Source organism: Bufo bufo, chromosome 4 (genome assembly GCF_905171765.1).
Source record: "Bufo bufo chromosome 4, aBufBuf1.1, whole genome shotgun sequence".
NCBI classification, from domain to species: Eukaryota; Metazoa; Chordata; class Amphibia; order Anura; family Bufonidae; genus Bufo; species Bufo bufo.
Window position 1 is genome coordinate 52,012,795 of NC_053392.1, and position 21,293 is coordinate 52,034,087.

Below are 21,293 nucleotides of genomic sequence, written 5' to 3' on the forward strand. Positions count from 1 at the left end.
TAAAACAGAATGTGATACCTCATAAAATATTTATTACTTAACATTCCCCATATGTCTACTTTATGTTGGCATCATTTCGTAAATGTAATTTTATTTTTATTAGGACGTTAGAAGGCTTAGAATTTTAGAAACAAATCTTGAAAATGTTAAGAAAATTTCAAAAACCAACTTTTTAAAGACCAGTTCAGTTCTGAAGTCGCCTTGTGGGGCTTGCATAGTAGAAACCCCCATAAATTACCCCATTGTAGAAACTACACCCCTTAAAGTTACTCAAAACTGATTTTACAAACCTGGTAACCCTTTAGGTGTTCCACACAAATTGAAGGAAAATGGAGAAGAAATGTCTAAATTTCACTTTTTGGGCAATTTTTCCATTTTAATCAATTTTTTCTTTAACACATCGAGGGTTAACAGCCAAACAAAACTCAATGTTTATTACCCTGATTCTGTGGTTTGCAGAAACACCCCATATGTGGTTGTAAAATGATGTAAGGGCACACGGCAGGGCACATAAGAAAAGGAGCGCCGTATGGTTTTTGGAAGGCAGATTTTGCTGAACTGGTTCTTAGACACCATGACCCATTTGAAGTCCCCCTGATGCACCCCTACAGTCGATAGTCCCAATAGTGACCCCATTTTGGAAACTACAGGATAAATTAACAGTTTTATGGGTACTATTTTAGGGTACATATGATTTTTAGTTACTCTATATTACGTTTTTTGTGATGAAAGTTTTGACACCATTTTTATTTTTTGTTTTTCACAACGTTCATCTGACAGGTTAGATCATGTGCTATTTTTATAGAGCAGGTTGTTACGGATGCAATGATAACAAATATGTCTACTTTATTTGTTTGTTTCAGTTTTACATGATAAAGCATTTTTGAAAAAAAAAATATGTTTTTGTGTCTCCATTTTCTAAACGCCATATTTTTATATTTTTTCGCCAATCGTCTTGTGCAGGGGCTTATTTTTTTCAAGAAGAGTTGAAGTTTTTATTGGTATAATTTTCGGGTACATATGATTTTTTTGATCATTCATTATTACACTTTATGGGGCAAGGTGACCAAAAAATTGGTTGTTTTGGCACAGTTTTTATGAAACCCCAAAAATTATGTTTTAATGGCTCCATAGTCTGAGAGCCATAGCTTTTTAATTTTTTGGCCGATTGTCTTAGGTAGGGTTTTATTTTTTGAGGGATGAGGTGACTGTTTGATTCATACTATTTTGGGGGGCATATGCCTTTTTGATCACTTGTTGTTGCACTTTTTGTGATGCTAGGTGACAAAAAATGGCTTTTTTGGCACTGTTTTTATTTTTTACGATGTTAGGTCATGTGATATTTTTATAGAGCTGGTTGTTTTTGACGCGATGTTACCTAATATTTATTTATTTCACTTTAATACAATAATAGCTTTTTTGAAAAAAAAAATAAATGTTTTAGTGTCTCCATAGTCTGAGAGGTGTAGTTTTTTTACATTTTTTGACCGATTGTCTTAGGTAGGATGTCATTTTTTTCGGGATGAGGTGAAGGTTTTATTGGTACCATTTTGGGGGCATACACATTTTTGATCGCTTGTTGCACTTTTTGGGATGTAAGGTGACAAAAATATATTTTTTTTTTATGTTTTTATTTAACATTTTTTTACAGTGTTTATCAGACGGGGTGGATTATGTGATATATTTATAGAGCCAGTCGTTACAGATGCGGCGATACCTAATATGTGTGTTTTTTCGTTTTTATTCTATTTTTTATTATAAAATCTGGGGAAAGGGGTGTTTTTTCTTTTTTATTTACTTTTTTTATTAAAAACACATTTTTTTACTTTATTTTTGTCCCACTGTAGGACTTCAACTTTTGGGGGTTTGATCCCCTCTGCAATGCATTACAATGCATCTGTTTTGTGATGCATTGCCTGTTAGTGTATTACACTGAGTAATACACTAACAGGTTGCTAGGAGACGAGCATGGGCCTGGATCTCCTAGGCACCCATAGAAGGCAGGTCCCGATGCCATGCAAGGCATTGGGCAGCCTCTGCACGGCATTGGGCTGCCTTGTCACCTATCGGGTCCCCGCCACAGCAGTGCTGGGACCCGATGGGCTCCCTCACCAACTGCAAACCCCTTCTATGCCGCAGTCAGCAGGGGCCCGGCTATCAGTGACTGCCAGGCCCCTGCAGTGATCGGGGCTTACCGCTCAGGTGCCCACCCGATCATCATGACGTAATAGTACATCCAAATGCGGGAAGTCACTTGTTGCCATGACGTACTATTATGTCATGTGTCGGGAAGGGGTTAAATTGGTCAGTTTCAGATAACATTTCCTTTAAAGACAACTTCCGACCTATATGTACAATGGCGGTCAAAGGAGGGCTTGAATGACGGGGTTGGCTGTGTAATAGAGCCGGCACCCACCTCCCACATTTGTATTTAGGGGTTAATTATGCGAATTGGTGGCGCAGTGGCCAGAGCCCCTCCTCTCCTCCTCAGTATGATAATAATGTTAATTATATTCATTGGTGACGCAGTGTTAACAGCCTCTCCCCTCCTCACCAGTGTTATAATAATGTTTATTATATTCATTGGTGGTGCAGTGGCCGCAGGCTCCCCCCTCCTCAGTATTTGCATTATTGGCAGCTTCCGATCAGAGCCCCAGCAGTGAAATAGCGGGGTTTCCGTCAGTTACCATGGCAGCCAGGACGCTACTGAAGACACCATGGCTGCCATGGTAAGCTCCCTGCTGCTGCATGCACCAAGCCCAGGGCAGCAGGGACAGTGTAAAATCCTATTCACCCTAATTGATCTCTAGTAAAAAAAAGTTTAAAAAAACATCAAACTATTAAAAGTTTAAAATCACCCCCCTTTCCCAATTTTACATATAATATAAGTAAAAAATAAAAAATAAACATATTAGGTATCGCCATGTTAGAAAAAGTCCGAACTACGGGTATGACAATTTGCCATTTTTTTTGTCACCTTGTCCCCCCCAAAACAATAGGATAGGACTATTCTATTATGGGCCAGATGTTCCATAAAATGCGGAATGCACACAGCTTTTTTCAGTTTTATCTTTTCCGTGTGGTATCGAGTATCGCAATACTTTTTTATGGTATCGAAATAGAATCAAAATTATCGTATTGTGACAACCCTATATAGATCATACATCAATCTGTGCCTAAAGACTGGAGACTATAATCTTAATCTGGAATATTAATCTTAGATAAAAAAAAAAAATAATAATAATATATACATACACTCACCTAAAGAATTATTAGGAACACCTGTTCTATTTCTCATTAATGCAATTATCTAGTCAACCAATTACATGGCAGTTGCTTCAAAGCATTTAGGGGGGGTGGTCCTGGTCAAGACAATCTCCTGAACTCCAAACTGAATGTCAGAATGGGAAAGAAAGGTGATTTAAGCAATTTTGAGCGTGGCATGGTTGTTGGTGCCAGATGGGCCGGTCTGAGTATTTCACAATCTGCTCAGTTACTGGGATTTTCACGCACAACCATTTCTAGGGTTTACAAAGAATGGTGTGAAAAGGGAAAAACATCCAGTATGCGGCAGTCCTGTGGGCAAAAATGCCTTGTGGATGCTAGAGGTCAGAGGAGAATGGGCCGACTGATTCAAGCTGATAGAAGAGCAACGTTGACTGAAATAACCACTCGTTACAACCGAGGTATGCAGCAAAGCATTTGTGAAGCCACAACATGCACAACCTTGAGGCGGATGGGCTACAACAGCAGAAGACCCCACCGGGTACCACTCATCTCCACTACAAATAGGAAAAAGAGGCTACAATTTGCACGAGCTCACCAAAATTGGACTGTTGAAGACTGGAAAAATGTTGCCTGGTCTGATGAGTCTCGATTTCTGTTGAGACATTCAAATGGTAGAGTCCGAATTTGGCGTAAACAGAATGAGAACATGTATCCATCCTCTGATGGCTACTTCCAGCAGGATAATGCACCATGTCACAAAGCTCGAATCATTTCAAATTGGTTTCTTGAACATGACAATGAGTTGACTGTACTAAAATGGCCCACACAGTCACCAGATCTCAACCCAATATAGCATCTTTGGGATGTGGTGGAACAGGAGCTTCGTGCCCTGGATGTGCATCCCTCAAATCTCCATCAACTGCAAGATGCTATCCTATCAATATGGGCCAACATTTCTAAAGAATACTATCAGCACCTTGTTGAATCAATGCCACGTAGAATTAAGGCAGTTCTGAAGGCAAAAGGGGGTCCAACACCGTATTAGTATGGTGTTCCTAATAATTCTTTAGGTGAGTGTATATATACTGTATTTGCAGAAAGAAAATAAATGGAAAATCCCATCCCTACCACTTTATGGCACTTCCTCACCTTGTTATCTATTTGTTACAGATTGACAGTCGGTAGTCATCAGACTGTCCATAACTCACTTGCTAAACTTCCATAAGTCGTAAACTTATTCCTCTGTATGACCTCTCTCATTTCAGAAGTCTACTTTCAGTTCCATCATTCTACTATTGTCATCACCTGATACTAATTGTAACCTTAAGGGTCAATTCCTGTTTCCTTCTGTTCTCTCTTCTAATGTTTTTTATGTATTGGTTTGTTGGAGTTTCAATTGCAAATTTTGGAACTTTTAATCAAAAAAGAAAAAAAGAAAAAAGAAAATGTAAAAATTATTTTTTTAGATTTTTTAAATTATGTTATATATTTTTTTTACTTATAATACTGTAACTCATAATATTATAATAACTGATCATTTGTGATTAGCTTTGCTAGGTTCTCTTTGAAGAGCCATGTGTGTGGTGTACAGATCCTTATAAAATACAGTTATATGAGCCAACACACCTCTCTATCCCAGGAGAGCCCAAAGCAAAGCCAATCACAGTTATCTCTGGTGTTTTCACCACTCAAATCTTCACCAAGAAAAGCTTCTAACATAACTATGACCTGTCAAAATTCTTATGAAATGATAGGTACTGTACCCTTTAAATAGTGCTTGTTACATTCCCCACCATTGGCTGCCATCTTTGCCTGGTTGTACCTTCCAGCTCTCTGTAGATTTTCTAGCTGGTTATTTTTTTCCTCCTAGGCCCCCTCATTGTAGAGCAGTTGGTGCCGTTAGCTTCAGTTTCTAATATGTTGGCGTGGCCAGGTTGGGGGGGGGGGGGTCTATTCTCAATGGGAAGTGAATCAGATCTCTGACATTGTCTGTGCTGATTGCATTATCCTCAGAGCTCTGGAACTGATTGCTCATGAATGAGGGGCCTAGGAGACAAAAACAGCAAAGGTGGAATATGCAGAATGTCACCCACAGAAAGGTAAAGAGAGCTACCATTGGAGGACATGAAGGGTCCTCTTTAAATAAATTTCTTCCATCTGCTAGTAGAGGGAGTTTTTACCAACAGATGTACCACATATATTTCTCCTTGAAGTCTATCATGAATATGTCTTCAGTAAGCTCCCCCTAGTGGTGACTGAAAGCAGACAGAATTTAATCACTTAACTGTATGGTTGTATTCTGTAGTGCATTTGTAGAACCTAGCCAAATGTTTATCTAATCGCAAATGTCCAATAGTAATAGTGATTTAATCAGTAGGGTGACCTCTTTTCATACGTTATTATGACACCAGCTACTCCAGGACTGTCACTTTAACACATTTTTTTTTTGTATTACTGTAATGTGTTTTTGGTGTGTTAATGCCTGTATACCCTACTGGAAATTAGGAATATAATTTAGTGGGGCTTACTTATCAGGAGCCTCTCTATCAGCCAGAGCATATCTCACTTTAGTGGCCATGCATTACACTAGTGTTCACCAAACCCATGGATCTTTAGTAATGATGAATATTTAACGAAACTCATTTCAGATCCGATTTGTCCAAATCCTGTGTGTGAGTTTATACTGACCTGAAACAATTCTATCTGAATTTAAAGTGGTTAAAGTTCCTCTCACTCTCTCTCCCTTTAGAGTGTCTAACAAACCAGAATTTTGGTGCAATTTTGGTGCAAAATAGTACGTTGTAGGCCATGCCTGTTTCCAGAAAAGCCCCACCATTCTCATTAAGCCCAATCTCCTTTTTATTTTATTTATTTTTTTAGGGGGGGGGGGGGTGTGGAAAAAATGGAGAAACCCTAGCTACACCAATTTAGCACCACTTTTTAGACAGATTCTAGGTGCAGACAAATTAGTAAATCTGAGCTAATGTTGCTAGAAACTTAACCAGATGCAGCCTTCTTGGAAGATATAAGAGGGTCAACTGGACTTACAGTATAACACCATTTTCTAGTGACCTTATAGCTATAACCTTTATATTTTTCTGCTTTATATTTTCTTTTTCTCTTTCACTCTTCTAGTATGATAAATGCGGACTTCAGCACCGCTACAGTGTTAATTTCTTTCGGAGCTGTGCTGGGGAAGACGAGTCCACTGCAGATGCTTATTATGGCCATATTTGAGATAACCATATTTGCATGTAATGAACATCTTGTGGCCTTCCTTGGGGTAAGTGTTATTTTACATTCCTTTGTAGCACATGGGATAAAACTTCTTTTAGCTCTACTCCATGAACCAAGAGACAGACTCATAGTCAGAATGGTTTTGTCATAGCCTTTATTCCAATGCCATCAACATCTCTTATTAAACTAAATAATAATGATCATTGTCCAATTTTACACTGAGGTCAAAACTGTCAAGTATAAAATATGGTCCACAATGTAAACACCCTCACACTTACCCCACTTACTTTACCCCACAAACCTCTTTCTTTCTCCCCCAACAAGTAACAGATACACAGTAATATACGGTACAGTGCAATAATTAAAGAAAGCAAAGTTTGGCATTACCATGATGGTTGAATGCCTCTCTGTATTGGATATACTGTACAGTATTGGATACTGCTATACTGCTGCGGATAGTGCCTGTGATGTTCTCCTTGAGTTCATCCAGGGGATGTGGATTGTTAGTGGACACTTTCTGTCTTAAATTTCCCCACAGATAAAAATTGCAAGTGGACAAGTCTGGTCCACTCGTCCGTAAACAATTCATGAACCCGTGCCAGTGAGTTCTGTGAGGTGAGGCATGTTGCCATATCTTGTTGGAAAAAGCAGGACATTTTTTCAGCCAACATAGTCCGACGTGCCCAAAGATGTAGAGACCTAAATGGAGGCCACTTTCAGCATCTTTTGTGACTTGTGGGTAATTCACTTGCTCGTTCAACTTGTCATCTTATCACTGGAGGCGGACTACTTTTTCGTGGGCCACCCTGTAGCTATACTGTCATCATTTATATGGAGAGGCAAAAAGGAAGTATTATCTGTACCATCATTGTTTGGATGGATAGATTTGGATGAAGTACTACCTTCATTTTTTTAGGATGAAGGGGTATTTGTGCCTATATAATTTTATATATAATTTTCCAATTAATACTAAATATCTAAACCTCTATGATACATAGTCTTTTACATTAATGTGTAAAAATTACACTTACAATCGAATTACTAGAGAGACCTCTGGGTACACATTTAGCCATTGCACTGCAAGGTTTGAGCTCTGAAGGCTGCAAAATTGTGGAGTACAACACAGTCTATTCGTCATGATCAGTATAATATACAGTATGTAATGCACTATGTGTAACAGTGGCATTCCCTTGTTCTATTACAGGCTACAGATGTTGGTGCATCTATGGTCATTCACGCATTTGGAGCATATTTCGGATTGGCTGCTTCAGCTGTTCTGTATCGATCTGGGCTGAAAAATGGACATGAACATGAAGGCTCTGTTTATCACTCAGATTTATTTGCGATGATTGGTAAGGAAAAGGTCAGCAGTTCATACATGTGTTGTCCTAAATGAGGAGAAGGCCACTGCCAGACACCTCCAAGAGTATTGGACATGTTGAAATCCAACAACCCAATCCTTTATTCCTGAGACATCTGCCACTCAGGGAAAGTCAAAACTCCCCAATACACATTAGATGGTCAATTGGTCCTACCAAAATGTATGGGTTCAGCCATTCAAGTGAAATGGAGCTGAGCTGCAGTACACAAGTACCAGAAACTACAGAGATTACAGAGCCTTCTGCTTCCAGCTGTGTATAGCCATTGCTGGTCAAAATTGCTGATCGGTGGAGGTGCCGGGTGTCGGACCCCCACTAATCTGATATTAATGATATATGCAGAGAAATATCTGTAGACATGGACAACCTCTTTAAAGTTGTTGCTTCTTAGCATTGCCATTAGATGTCAGTCTTTGCTAAACTTGACTTTCAGGATTTGTAGGTATATCTACTAAACAGAATGTCCTAGTAAAACATTAAGTAAAAAGGAGCAAAGTATTTCCACAGCGATTCTACTAGCTAACTAGAAGTTTATTAAAATTTTAGATTTTATTTTATATTAACATCTGGATGATCTGTCCTAATATACCAGTTATAACAGTTTGTATTAACTGACTTGAATGAAAGTAAAGTTTTAGATTATTTTTCATTCCTTTGGAGCCCTCTTGCTCTGGTTGTTTTGTACTTGGATTATTTGAACAATTGCCCGAAATTGCTGTGACTACTCCAGTTAATGGTAGTATTTTGTCAGGCCTAACAGGCCAGTCACTAACCATTTACTGACCATATAAGACGTTAACAAATAAAGTCAGATTCGTTATATAATGAAAAGTTATTACATTTCCCAAGATTCTTTCTGCAACTATTTCTCACAGTGTTCAAGATCTTTGCCTGCAGTTGTTCATTTGGAACCTTGATTCTTTACTCTCAGAGCATGAAACCTGTCCTGGCCATGTGGTGGACACACAGGTCCATGGCTCCTTACAGTGCAGTTATCAGAGTAGTGGTGCATCTGTGCAATCATCGCATTCTTATTTAATGACTGCAGGCAGAGATTCTGAGAATGGCGAAGAAGGAAACAGAAAGCGTATTGGATAATTACATAACCTTTCATCATACATTGATGAAAGAGATTCAATGACATCAATAATATGATGCTTTCAACCTTCAAAGAAGGAAAATATAAAAATAAATTACTTTTTCATGTGCATTAAAGGGCATCTGTCGACAGATTCGTAACTGGCTGACCCGTTGCATGTGCGCTTGGCAGCCAAAGGCATCTGTGTTGGTCCCATGTTCATATGTGCCCGCATTGCTGAGAAGAATGGGATGCAAATGAGCTCTTAACAAGCTCTGCCTCTAATGCCACCAGATGTAAGGTCGCTATACTATAAGTCAATGTTCGACCCTATAAATAGGCCTTGAGATATGACTAGGATATTAAATAGGCCAACACCTCATCTGCAGAAAGCTGTTTTGGGGTGATTGCCCCTCATCAGTGCAGAGCAGAGAGTACTGGCTTAAATGGGTGAGAGGCCTAAGTCAGAGGATGTCGGTGCTCTGCACTGATGAGGGGCAATCACCTCTAAATAGCTGTCTGCAGATGAGGTGCTGACTTATTTAATGTCATGTCTCAAGGTCTATTTAACAGTTTGAACATTGACTTGTCGGATCGCTGCCTTACATCTGGTGGCACTAGGGGCAGAGCTTGTTAAGAGCTTATTTGCATCCCTTTCTTTTCAGAATTCCAGAGGAGCCTGTATGGCCTATAAGTCTCCTCACGCCGATTAAGGCGCTCTCTCCCCAAGGAAAGATACTACCCCCAAATCACATTGCTGAGAAAAATGAAGTTTTAATGTATGCACATTAGATTCTAGGAGCAATGGGGTAGTTGCCATTACACCTAAAGGCTCTGCTCTCTCTGCAACTGCCGCGCCCTCTGCACTTTGACTGACAGGGCCAGAGAGTGTAAACATAATCTTGTCTGGCCCTATACTTCAAATTGGAGAGGGTGCAGCAGAGTATCTGGGTGTAATGGCAAAGCTCCCATTGCTCCTAGAGGCTCATTTGCATATATTAAAGCTTCATTTTTCACAGTAATGCGGGCACATATGAACATGGGACCAACACAGATGCCTTCAGCTGCCAAGCGCCCATGACACAGGTCAGCCAGTGTCATAGGTACAAATCTGCTGACAGATCCGTGGATCAGCCTGTGTGGAGCACCACTGAGGTGTAAGTCCTACACTGTTGTAACGGTCGCGTACACACACACACAGGGGGGGAGGGAATGGACCACTGCGCTCCACCCTTACCCCTGGCCCTGCCTACTTGCCTCGCGAGTCCTAATGACAGGGGACAACTGAACGGCAATCCCTAACTTGGAATAAGTGCAGGGATGACAGACAGACAAACAACAGGACGTGAACGGACCGAGTCAATACCAGGAAAGCTACAAAGTACAAAGGATTAAGCAAAGAATGGTCAGGAGAAGCCGGGGTCAAATACCAGGAGAGCAGAGAAGTACAAGAGGAGTCCTAAGAGAGTAGTCAGGTGGGAGCCGAGGTCACAATACCAGGACGGATGCGCAGTACAGGAGGATCAGGCAAAAGGATGGTCAAGGAACAGGATCAGGTAAGTATTCAGCAGTCCAACAAATAGCCAGGAACCTAGAAATTAACAGGCAACCTGTAGCCAGCAGGCTGCCTGTATTTATAGTGGGGAGTGAGGGTCATGTGACGTGGCCAGCGTCACATGACCGACAGACCAACCAGTCGAGCACCGAGTGATCAGCTCGGCGCTCAAGGCAGACTTAGGAGCAGGGAGCCACCCAGCTAGTAAAGCCGCCCTGGGAATGAGGTCAAACACAGATCCTCATTCCCAAAGCTAAGCAACAGGTCTGCGGGCGATGGGGGACCGAGTGCACCTTCGGAACCCAGTGACAGTACCCCCCCCCCCTTTTACGAGGGGCCACCGGACCCAAGACTTCAGGCGATTGCTTTTCAGGGTGTTCTAAATGAAATTTACGAACAAGTCTAGGAGCATGAACCTCCCTGGCAGGTACCCAAGATCTCTCTTCAGGTCCATACCCCTTCCAGTGAATCAGGTACTGCAAGGAATTACGCACCTTCCGGACATCCACTATTTTAGACACCACATACTCGACAGCATCATTAACAAGAACCGGCGGAGGTGAGGCTTTTGATGGTACTACCGGTTCAAAATATTTTTTAAGCAGAGATTTATTGTACACATTATGAATGTGGAATGACTCGGGCAGCTCCAACCTAAAAGATACCGGGTTAATCACTTCCGTGATCTTATATGGTCCAATAAAACGAGGAGCAAATTTTTTAGAAGTTACCTTGAGAGATAGATTCTTGGAGGACAACCATACTTTATCCCTAACCTGAAAGTTTACCCCCCTTGAACGTCTCTTATCGGCCTTGAGTTTCTGAGAACATTGAGCCTTTTCTAGGTTCGATTGAACCCGGGCCCAAACTGTGCACAGTTCGGAGGAGAGTTTATCCGCTTCAGGGTTAGAGGAGGAGACGGATGACCCAGAATGAAAATGGGGATGAAAACCATGGTTACAAAAGAAAGGGGAGACCCCAGCGGAAGAATTGACATGGTTATTCAAAGCAAATTCAGCCAATGGAAGAAATTTCACCCATAATTGCTGGTCATCAGCAACATACGACCTCAAGAATTGTTCGACAGACTGATTAAGGCGTTCAGTCTGCCCATTACTCTCAGGGTGGTAGGCAGAGGAAAAAGACAATGAAATTTTACATTTTTGACAGAAGGCCCTCCAGAATTTGGACACAAACTGCACACCCCTGTCAGAAACAATATTTTCCGGGATACCATGCAATCGAACAATTTCTTTCACAAAAATAGACGCCAGGGTTTTGGCATTCGGGAGTTTAGACAGGGGAATGAAATGGACCATCTTGCTAAACCTATCCACCACTACCCACACTACAGTCTTACCCTCCGCCGGCGGTAGGTCAGTTATAAAGTCCATCGAGATATGGGACCAGGGTCTACTGGGAATGGGTAGGGGTCGTAGGTTACCAGCAGGGCGAGTCCTAGGTGTCTTGGACCTGGCACAAACCTCACAGGCTGACACATAGGACTTGACATCCCTAGTTAGAGTGGGCCACCAATAAGATCTAGAAACCAGATCCTTAGTGCCCTCAACACCCGGATGTCCACAAAAGGCAGAATCGTGACACTCACCCAACAGCTGGAGACGAAATTGTACGGGAACAAATAACTTATCTGTTGGGGTGGATACCGGTGCCAGATGTTGTTCCAACCTAATGCGAGCCGAGATATCCTGGGTAAGAGCTGCTAAGAAGATTTTTGCTGGTAGAATGGATTCAGGTGGTACCTCAGTAGGTTGAAAAGCCTGGAAGCTCCGAGATAATGCGTCCGCCTTCACATTTTTACTTCCCGGCCTGAACGTGATGGAAAAATCAAAACGAGTAAAAAACAGAGCCCATCTGGCTTGACGGGGATTTAACCTCTTAGCAGACTCGAGGAACATAAGGTTTTTATGGTCAGTGACAACAGTTAAGCAATGCCTTGCCCCCTCCAGAAAATGCCTCCACTCCTCAAATGCCCATTTAATGGCCAGCAGCTCCCTATTCCCTATGTCATAGTTTCTCTCCGTGGGAGAGAATTTCCTGGAGAAGAAGGCACATGGTCTCAGATTAGTGAGGCTAGCAGGACCCTGTGAAAGGACTGCTCCTGCGCCGTCCTCGGACGCATCCACCTCCACAATAAAAGGTTTCTCCTGATCAGGCTGGATCAGAATGGAAGCGCTACTGAATGCCTTTTTTAATTTTTCAAATGAAGAAATGGCCTCAGTAGACCAATTCTCAAAATCCGCCCCTTTCTTAGTAAGGTCGGTCAACGGTTTAGCAATTACGGAAAAATTCATAATAAATTTACGATAGTAATTGGCGAAACCTAAGAACCGTTGTAAGGCCTTTAAGGATGAAGGTCTTACCCATTCCTTAATTGCTAGTACCTTACCAGGATCCATCTTGAAGGCGTGAGGAGTCAGAACATGCCCTAGAAACAGAATCTCCTGCACACCAAAGACACATTTCTCTTGTTTAGCGGATAGCTGATTCTCCCTCAACACCTCTAATACTTGTCTAACATGAGACACATGGGATTCGAAGTCAGGAGAGAATATCAAAATGTCGTCAAGATAGACAATAACAAATTTACCTAAGAACTCCCTAAGAATGTCATTCATGAAGTTTTGGAACACAGCTGGGGCATTGCTGAGTCCAAAAGGCATCACCTGATATTCAAAGTGTCCTACCGGAGTATTGAACGTCGTCTTCCATTCGTCTCCCTCCTTGATTCGGATTAGATTGTATGCCCCTTTCAGGTCAATTTTGGAAAACCAGGTTGCCCCCAGGATCTGGTTAAATAAATCCGGAATCAATGGGAGGGAGTATCTATTCTGGACAGTGATTTTATTTAATCTCCGGTAATCGATACATGGCCTAAGACCACCATCTTTTTTCTTAACGAAGAAAAACCCTGCCCCCATAGGAGAGACAGAAGGTCTAATATGCCCTTTACCAAGGCTCTCCTTAATATAATCTTCCATGGCCTTGCGTTCTGGTATAGAAAGATTATAAATTCGTCCTTTAGGAAACTTGGCCCCCTCTACTAGCTCTATGGTACAATCATAAGGTCTATGGGGGGGTAGAACCTCCGGGGTTGGTGATGAGAATACATCAGAATATTCTCTAACAACAGAGGGTAAAGTATCAGACTTTACTGAGACCCCAGCCTGTACCACGGACAGGCACGAGTCACACTTAGGCCCCCATCTCACCAACTCCCCATTGGACCAATCTATAGTGGGGTTATGTAGTCGGAGCCAAGACAACCCTAGTACCACCTCAGCAGGTAGGTTCTCCAGGACTAGAAGCGAACATTTCTCTGAGTGGCACACACCCACGGTTAGAGAAATCTCCGAGGTACATAAGCTCCCCGTACCACCAATAAGAGGAGTAGCATCAATAGCCATGACATGGATAGGAGTTGGTAAGGAAAACATAGGAATACCCAATCTTACAGCATACTCAGAGTCAATAAAGCTAGCCGCTGAGCCAGAATCAATAAAGGCCTTACCCGGCCATTTATCTACTCCCAGAGAAATTGTAATGGGTACCGAAAGCTTACATTTAGAAAATTCAGGGTGTACCTGGTCTTTAGGTTGCCTTGCCTTAGGAGACTTGACAGAGAGGACCTTCTTAGGACGTTGGTTGATCCAATGGTCAGAATCTCCACAGTAAAAGCATTCTCCACGTCTGCGGCGAAGATTCCCTCGGGTCATGCCAACCTGCATGGGTTCCTCGGTGGAGACCTCAGCATTGTCTCTGGGATAGGCCTCTGGCTGGACCACTATCTGGGAAGAGAACTGTTGTTCCTGTCGTCTCTCTCTAACCCGTCGGTCAAGTCGGACAACAAGGGTCATCATCTCCTCTAAGGTCTCTGGAAGTTGAAAACTGACCAGAAGATCCTTTAATTTATCAGACAGACCTGACCTGAACTGACTCTTCAGGGCTGGTTCGTTCCATCCTGAGGGGACACACCACCTTCTGAATTGGGTGCAATAATCCTCCGCTGGTAAATTGCCCTGAACCAGTGCCTTTAGAGCCGTCTCGGCTACTAGAGCCCTGTCTGGTTCATCATAGAGGGTACCTAGGGCCTGAAAGAACCCCTCCACAGAATATAAACAACTGGCGCCAGCAGGTAAAGAGAACGCCCAGTCCTGGGGATCACCCTGTAATCGGGAAATGATAATGCCCACACGTTGACTCTCGGGCCCAGAGGACACGGGGCGCAAACGGAAGTAAAGTTTGCAACTCTCCTTAAAAGAGAGAAACTTCAACCGGTCTCCATAAAAGGTTTCTGGGAGCTTAATCTGGGGCTCAAAATGCGGACTGGAGGCCTGAGGAGTGGAAGAGCCTTGCCCTAACTCAAAAGAGCTGAGTTTTTCCCCTAACTCCTGCACCATCTGCGTCAGATTAGAGACATAGTCAGTCAGGGTCACCAGAGGATTCATAATACAGTGGTTATTGGGCCTGTTAATCTGTAACGGTCGCGTACACACACACACACACAGGGGGGGGGAGGGAAGTGACCACTGCGCTCCACCCTTACCCCTGGCCCTGCCTACTTGCCTCGCGAGTCCTAATGACAGGGGACAACTGGACGGCAATCCCTAACTTGGAATAAGTGCAGGGATGACAGACAGACAAACAACAGGACGTGAACGGACCGAGTCAATACCAGGAAAGCTACAAAGTACAAAGGATTAAGCAAAGAATGGTCAGGAGAAGCCGGGGTCAAATACCAGGAGAGCAGAGAAGTACAAGAGGAGTCCTAAGAGAGTAGTCAGGTGGGAGCCGAGGTCACAATACCAGGACGGATGCGCAGTACAGGAGGATCAGGCAAAAGGATGGTCAAGGAACAGGATCAGCTAAGTATTCAGCAGTCCAACAAATAGCCAGGAACCTAGAAATTAACAGGCAACCTGTAGCCAGCAGGCTGCCTGTATTTATAGTGGGGAGTGAGGGTCATGTGACGTGGCCAGCGTCACATGACCGACAGACCAACCAGTCGAGCACCGAGTGATCAGCTCGGCGCTCAAGGCAGACTTAGGAGCAGGGAGCCACCCAGCTAGTAAAGCAGCCCTGGGAATGAGGTCAAACACAGATCCTCATTCCCAAAGCTAAGCAACAGGTCTGCGGGCGATGGGGGACTGAGTGCACCTTCGGAACCCCGTGACAACTGTGTATTACATGTACGGCCGATGTCAGGCCTTTAAAGATGGTGCCTGCTCTGAAGCTGAGGGGGTGCTATAGCCACCAGGTGTCCATTGTTTTACAGAGCAGACATTCAATGGCTGAGTTCGTGACCAGCGTTAACTCTAATTACAGATTTTTAACCCCTCAGATGTTGTAATCAATTGTGGTTTCCATCCGAGAAGATCACAAGTAACATTTGTTTTTTATGGCAGCCTAGGGCCTTGTAAAGGCTCTGTAACCTGCCATAGCAAAGTTTACAAACTGATTCTCCCATAGGCTGCAATCGTAAACCATTTTCAGTCTATGACAGAAGTGATCAAGCTCATGTTAAAGGGGTTATCCACAATGGGATTTTAGTTAATTTCTAACGATAATTTGTTTTCCCTTAGTCCTAACAGCAGCACAGATGGGGTTAACTGCCCCTGCGGACTGGTAGGACCGGCGGAATTTTAATGAGCCCAAGAACCAATAAACGATCTTCAGCTCCCTGAAAGGGAGGAGATCACCCCCCAGCCCACCGTGTTTTTAACAAGCATAATGTATTTAGGGTGGGATATTTGTGTGCTGCTGTTAGGACTAAGGGAAAACAAATTATCGTTAGAAATTAACGATTCCCTTACGTCTTTAACAGCAGCACAGATGGGGAGATAGCAAGAAGAATCCCCTAGGGAGGGTCCTCATGCCTGGCAGAACTAAGAACAGTCTGCCCAAAAGCCGAAAACTCTGCCATCCTAGCATCTATCCTATAATGGGAGATGAAGGTTGACTCAGAGCTCCAGGAGGCCGCCTTACAGATCAACTCTAAGGGGAGGAGTCTTCTCTCCGCAACCGAGGTGGAGACCGCCCTAGTAGAATGGGCCCTCACAAACTCAGGAGGATCTAAGGATTGGGAGACGAAAGCTTCCATAATGGCCTCCTTGATCCAGCGACTAATGGTGGCTTTAGACGCTTTACGGCCTTTAGACTTACCGGCAAACAGGATAAGAAGATTCTCATCTATCCTGAACTCACTAGATCTATCCACATAGATCTGGAGGCATCTTGAAATATCCAGCGGGTCTCTAGCTGGAGTATCAGAGGAGGAGGCTGTAAACAAAACTGGTAAAGATATTACCTGATTGATGTTCTGGAAAGTAGGCACCTTAGGCCTGAAGTAAGGTAAAAACTTCAGGAGTACTCTATCCTGTAGAAAAATAATGTACGGGTGAATTGCGGAGAAAGCCTGCAATTCAGAAACTCTTTTGGCTGAAGCTATAGCCAGAAGAAAGACCATCTTTAAAGTCAAAAATTTAAAATTTACCTCCTCCAAGGGCTCGAAGGGGGGAGATGCTAGCCCCCTGAGCACTACTGAAAGATCCCACTGGGGGATATGTTTCAGTATAGTAGGTTTTAGTCTTTCAGCTCCCTTCAGGAAGCGTTTGATGAGTGGGTCCCGAGAATGTGGCCTGTTGAGACAGGCCGAGATGGCATAAACCTGTACCTTCAAGGTAGCTGGAGATAGGCCTCTATCTAATCCATCCTGAAGAAATTGAAGTATCGCAGGAAGGGGCGGATCTGCAGACGCCACCTGTCTGGAATCACACCATGCCTCGAAGATTCTCATGATCCTGGAGTAGGCCTTCTTTGTAGACTCTGCTCGGGAATGCGACAAAGTTCTCAGGACCGACTCGGAAAGCCCTTCTATGTTGGGAAGGGACTGATCAACCTCCAGGCTGTCAGGTTGAACCTGTGCAGATCTAGGCAGAGGTGAGTGTCCCACGACACCAGGGTCTGCTCCGGGGGGAGTCTCCAGTATTGTCCCCGACTCATCTGAATGAGCTGGGTAAACCAGGATCTTCTGGGCCAAAACGGTATGATGGCTATTACCGACGCCTGATCCTGACGGATTTTCATCAATACCCTCGGTATCATGGAAAAGGGAGGGAAGATGTAAGCCAGCCTGAACCTTCACGGTATTGACAGAGCATCTATCGCCAGGGGGTTGTCTTCCCTGTAGAGGGAACAGAACCTCATCACCTTGGCGTTGAATCTGGTTGCCATGAGATCCACTTCTGGCATACCCCATCTGTGAACTAGCTGCCTGAAGATCTCCGGATGCAGAGACCACTCCATGGTCGGTAATCCTCGACTTAAGCGGTCCGCTATCATATTGAGGGAGCCTCGAATATGAACGGCAGATAGATGGGAAAGGTTCAGCTCTGCCCACCGAAGAATTACCCCGATCTCTGACAGAAGGGGCAATGATCTTGTGCCTCCCTGTTTGTTTATATAGAGAACTGCAGTCATATTGTCTGACTGGACTTTCACTGCTTTGCCCCGGATCTGAGGCGCAAAGTGAAGGAGGGCTAGCCGGATAGCTCGCATCTCGCGAAGATTGGAGGAAAGATGCCGCTCCAGAGGAGACCAAGATCCCTGAATTGGGGATCCGTCCAGGTGAGCGCCCCAGCCTACAAGGGACGCGTCTGTAGTCAATATGACCCAAGCTGGTTGGGTCATAGACTTCCCTGCTGGTAGCTGAAACCACGATCTGAGGGAATTTCGGGTTTGACCGGACAGGGAGCACAGGGAATCTAGCCCCGCAGGGCTGCCGTTCCATAGGTGTAAGACCTCCGACTGAAGAGGACGGATGTGCCATAGCGCCCAAGGGACCGCATCCGCAGCCGCTGACATGAGCCCCAGCATCTTCATGAGAGTCCGGATAGAGACTCGACGAGGGACATAAAGGACCTTTGCCAGGTCCTGAATCCGCGCTCTCCTTTCTGGAGTCAACTGGAGGGACATCTCCACAGAGTCGACCACGAATCCTAAGTAATGGATTGAAGTCGATGGGCTCACATTCGACTTCTGCCAGTTGATAATCCAGCCTAGGCGGAAGAGAAAAGAGATTGCGACCTGAAGATGGTGGGTAAGGATCGGAACTGAAGAGGCTATGAAAAGCCAATCGTCCAGATAAGGAATAATAGTCAGTCCTTGGAGTCTCAAAGCTGCCACCACCGAAACCACCACCTTGGTGAAGATAAGGGGGGCGGAAGAGATTCCGAAGGGAAGCACGGCGAACTGAAAGTGCCTGCAAACCCCTGAAATCTGGACCGCGATCCTGAGGAGTTTCCGGGAAGCGGAATGGATCGGAATGTGAAGGTACGCATCCTTGAGGTCCAGAGTAACCATGACGTCCCCAGGATTGAGGATATGGCTGACTGACCTTATGGTTTCCATGCGAAACCTTGTTTTCCTTATAAACCGATTGAGGAATCTCAAATCGATGATCATCCGGAGATCTCCTGTCTTCTTGGGAACCAGGAACACTGGTGAATAAATCCCTAGGCCCCTCTCCCCTGCCGGTACCTCCTCTAGGGCTCCCTTGGAAATATAGTCCTGAATGTGATTCTAGGACCACCTGTTTGGCAGACCCGAAGTTTCGTGTGGCGATGAATCTCTCTGGGGGGAGAGAGATAAGATCTACCCGGTACCCGGCGGAAACTATGTCCTGGACCCAGGGGTCTGCAATCAACCGGCTCCAAGAGTCTTTGAAATGGGTAAGACGGCCCCCCGCGGGAATATGGGGGAGGGGTACGGGAAAATCTAGAGGAGACACTGCAGGGGCAGCAGGGCTTATCCAAGAGCCTCGAGAAGGCCCATAGTCAGGAGGGTTTTGCCTCCCTGGTGGGTTTGCGGGGGCGTCTCGGATATTTACGAGACGGCCCCCCCCAATCTCTGCGCCTAGACTGCTGCCCAGGACGACCTCCGCCCTTCTTTTCCTGTCTGGGGCGTCCCCGAAAGGGCTGCTGGGGGAGGCTCTTCCCTTTTTTATCGGAGAGCCCCTCCATTATTTTGTCCAATTCGCACCCGAATAACCTATCTGGTTCGAAGGGGAGCCCACAAAGGTTAAACTTGGATGCGTTATCCGCGATCCACGGTTTCAGCCAGAGTGGTCTGCGGGCAGCTGAAACTAGGGCCATAGTTTTGGCGGCCAGCTTCAGCTGCATCTGGGAGGAATCAACTAAAAAGTCCATAGCCAGGTTGGCTGACTTGAAGGCTGCCAGGATGTCGTCTCTTGATACGCTCTGGTCCACATCCGTCTGGATTTGATTAAGCCTAGAGCGTAGATAGGTGGCTACCTCAGTGGCCGCAATGGAAGTAGATGCGGAGGCAGCGGCCGCCGCGTAACCCCTCCTAAGGGTGCACTCAGCCCTCCGGTCTAGAGGGTCCTGCAGGCTAGACCCATCGTCTGCAGGGACTAGAGTGTGCCGGGACAACTTGGCTATAGCCATGTCCACCTTGGGAACGGAACCCCACGATTCCACCAAGGGTTTAGCCATCGGGTACATGAGTCTGAATTTTCTGGTAAGCACTGGACCCTTCTCAGGCTTTTTCCACTCTGTGCGCATCACAGAGAGGAGGGTCTCATCCGCTCTAAAGACACGCTGTGTCCGACCGGCGGGATCGGAGGACTCCCCCATGTCAACATCCTGGTCCCCCGACCTGATGGACTTGAGTAACTTCTGCGTCTTTTCTGGAGGGAAAAAGCAAGAAGTAGATTCTTCTTCCTCAGAAGAAGAAGACCCCACTGAACAGGGGGTAGGTCTTTCGACCGGTGCGACCACCTCCATGGGAGTCTGAGAGGGACCTGGTAGCCTCTCATTAAGCAGCTTAACTACTCCCTTGATGGAATCATCCACGTATGTCTTGGTCCATTGAAACATCTCCTGCATCGTGGGTTCCGTGGATGCCGTGCGACAACTCTCACATCTGGAGTAAGGACAGCTGTCATCTAGAGGTGTGTTACATTCGTAACATGCCAAATGCTTCCTCTTGGCCCCAGCCTTCCGCTGATCCTGCTCCTTAGGGGAAGCCATAGTCTGTAATGGAAGAAACAAAACAGGTCATAACACCTACAATATCAGGAGGTGGAGAAAAACCAGACCTTAAGGGGGCCCACCAGCACTAGAAGAAATAGAGCTGAAAGAAGAGGAAGTACAAAACCCAAGCAAAGCAATACTACAGGAATATCACAAAGCACAGGAGAGCTCTGGAGCTAACTTGTGAAAGCAACGCAACCAGAGCACTGACTGATGGGCTCTGGGCGCTTAAAAGGAGGAAGCCCCGCCCAATGGGCGGGTTCCTGAAACGAGATCAGCACCACTCCCTTTTTTTTTTTTTTTTCTTGTAGAAAAACCAGAGCCTATACTGGCTCTACCTATACGAAAATTGTCTCCCCAGACTAATCCTAAATCCAGGATGACCTTCTAGGGAGCCAGTTTAAAAGAAAGGTGAGTTTTATACATCACCGCAACGCTTCGGAAAACCGGAAGTGACGTAGCGCACCTAGGGCGCGTCACTTCCGGAAAATGGCGGCGCCCATAGCGCCGCACACATGCGGTAACGGAGGGACGGAGCACCGTCTACAGATGATGAGAGAAGAGGGGAGGGGATGCCCCCCTCCCAGACGGTACCCCAGACCGAAATCGCCATGATCAGGCCTAAAATAAAGGCACTGAGATCCATAGAAAGCGAGCTAAGCTTAAGGAGGGGAAAAGAACCCCTAAGCAATCTTCAGCTCCCAGAGAGGGAGCGACACGCCAGTCCACCTGTCCAGAGGACA

At 44.9% G+C, this 21,293-nt stretch overlaps 1 protein-coding gene across 1 annotated transcript in view; it reads left to right on the forward strand.

The window, feature by feature from the left end:
* RHAG (Rh associated glycoprotein) overlaps positions 1-21,293 on the forward strand; it is a 112,127-nt gene that overhangs the window by 70,919 nt on the left and 19,915 nt on the right. The window contains exons 3-4 of the mRNA XM_040427227.1: positions 6,364-6,511; positions 7,670-7,817. Coding sequence (XP_040283161.1) covers positions 6,364-6,511; positions 7,670-7,817 — 296 coding nt within the window. The remainder of the gene's footprint in view (positions 1-6,363; positions 6,512-7,669; positions 7,818-21,293) is intronic.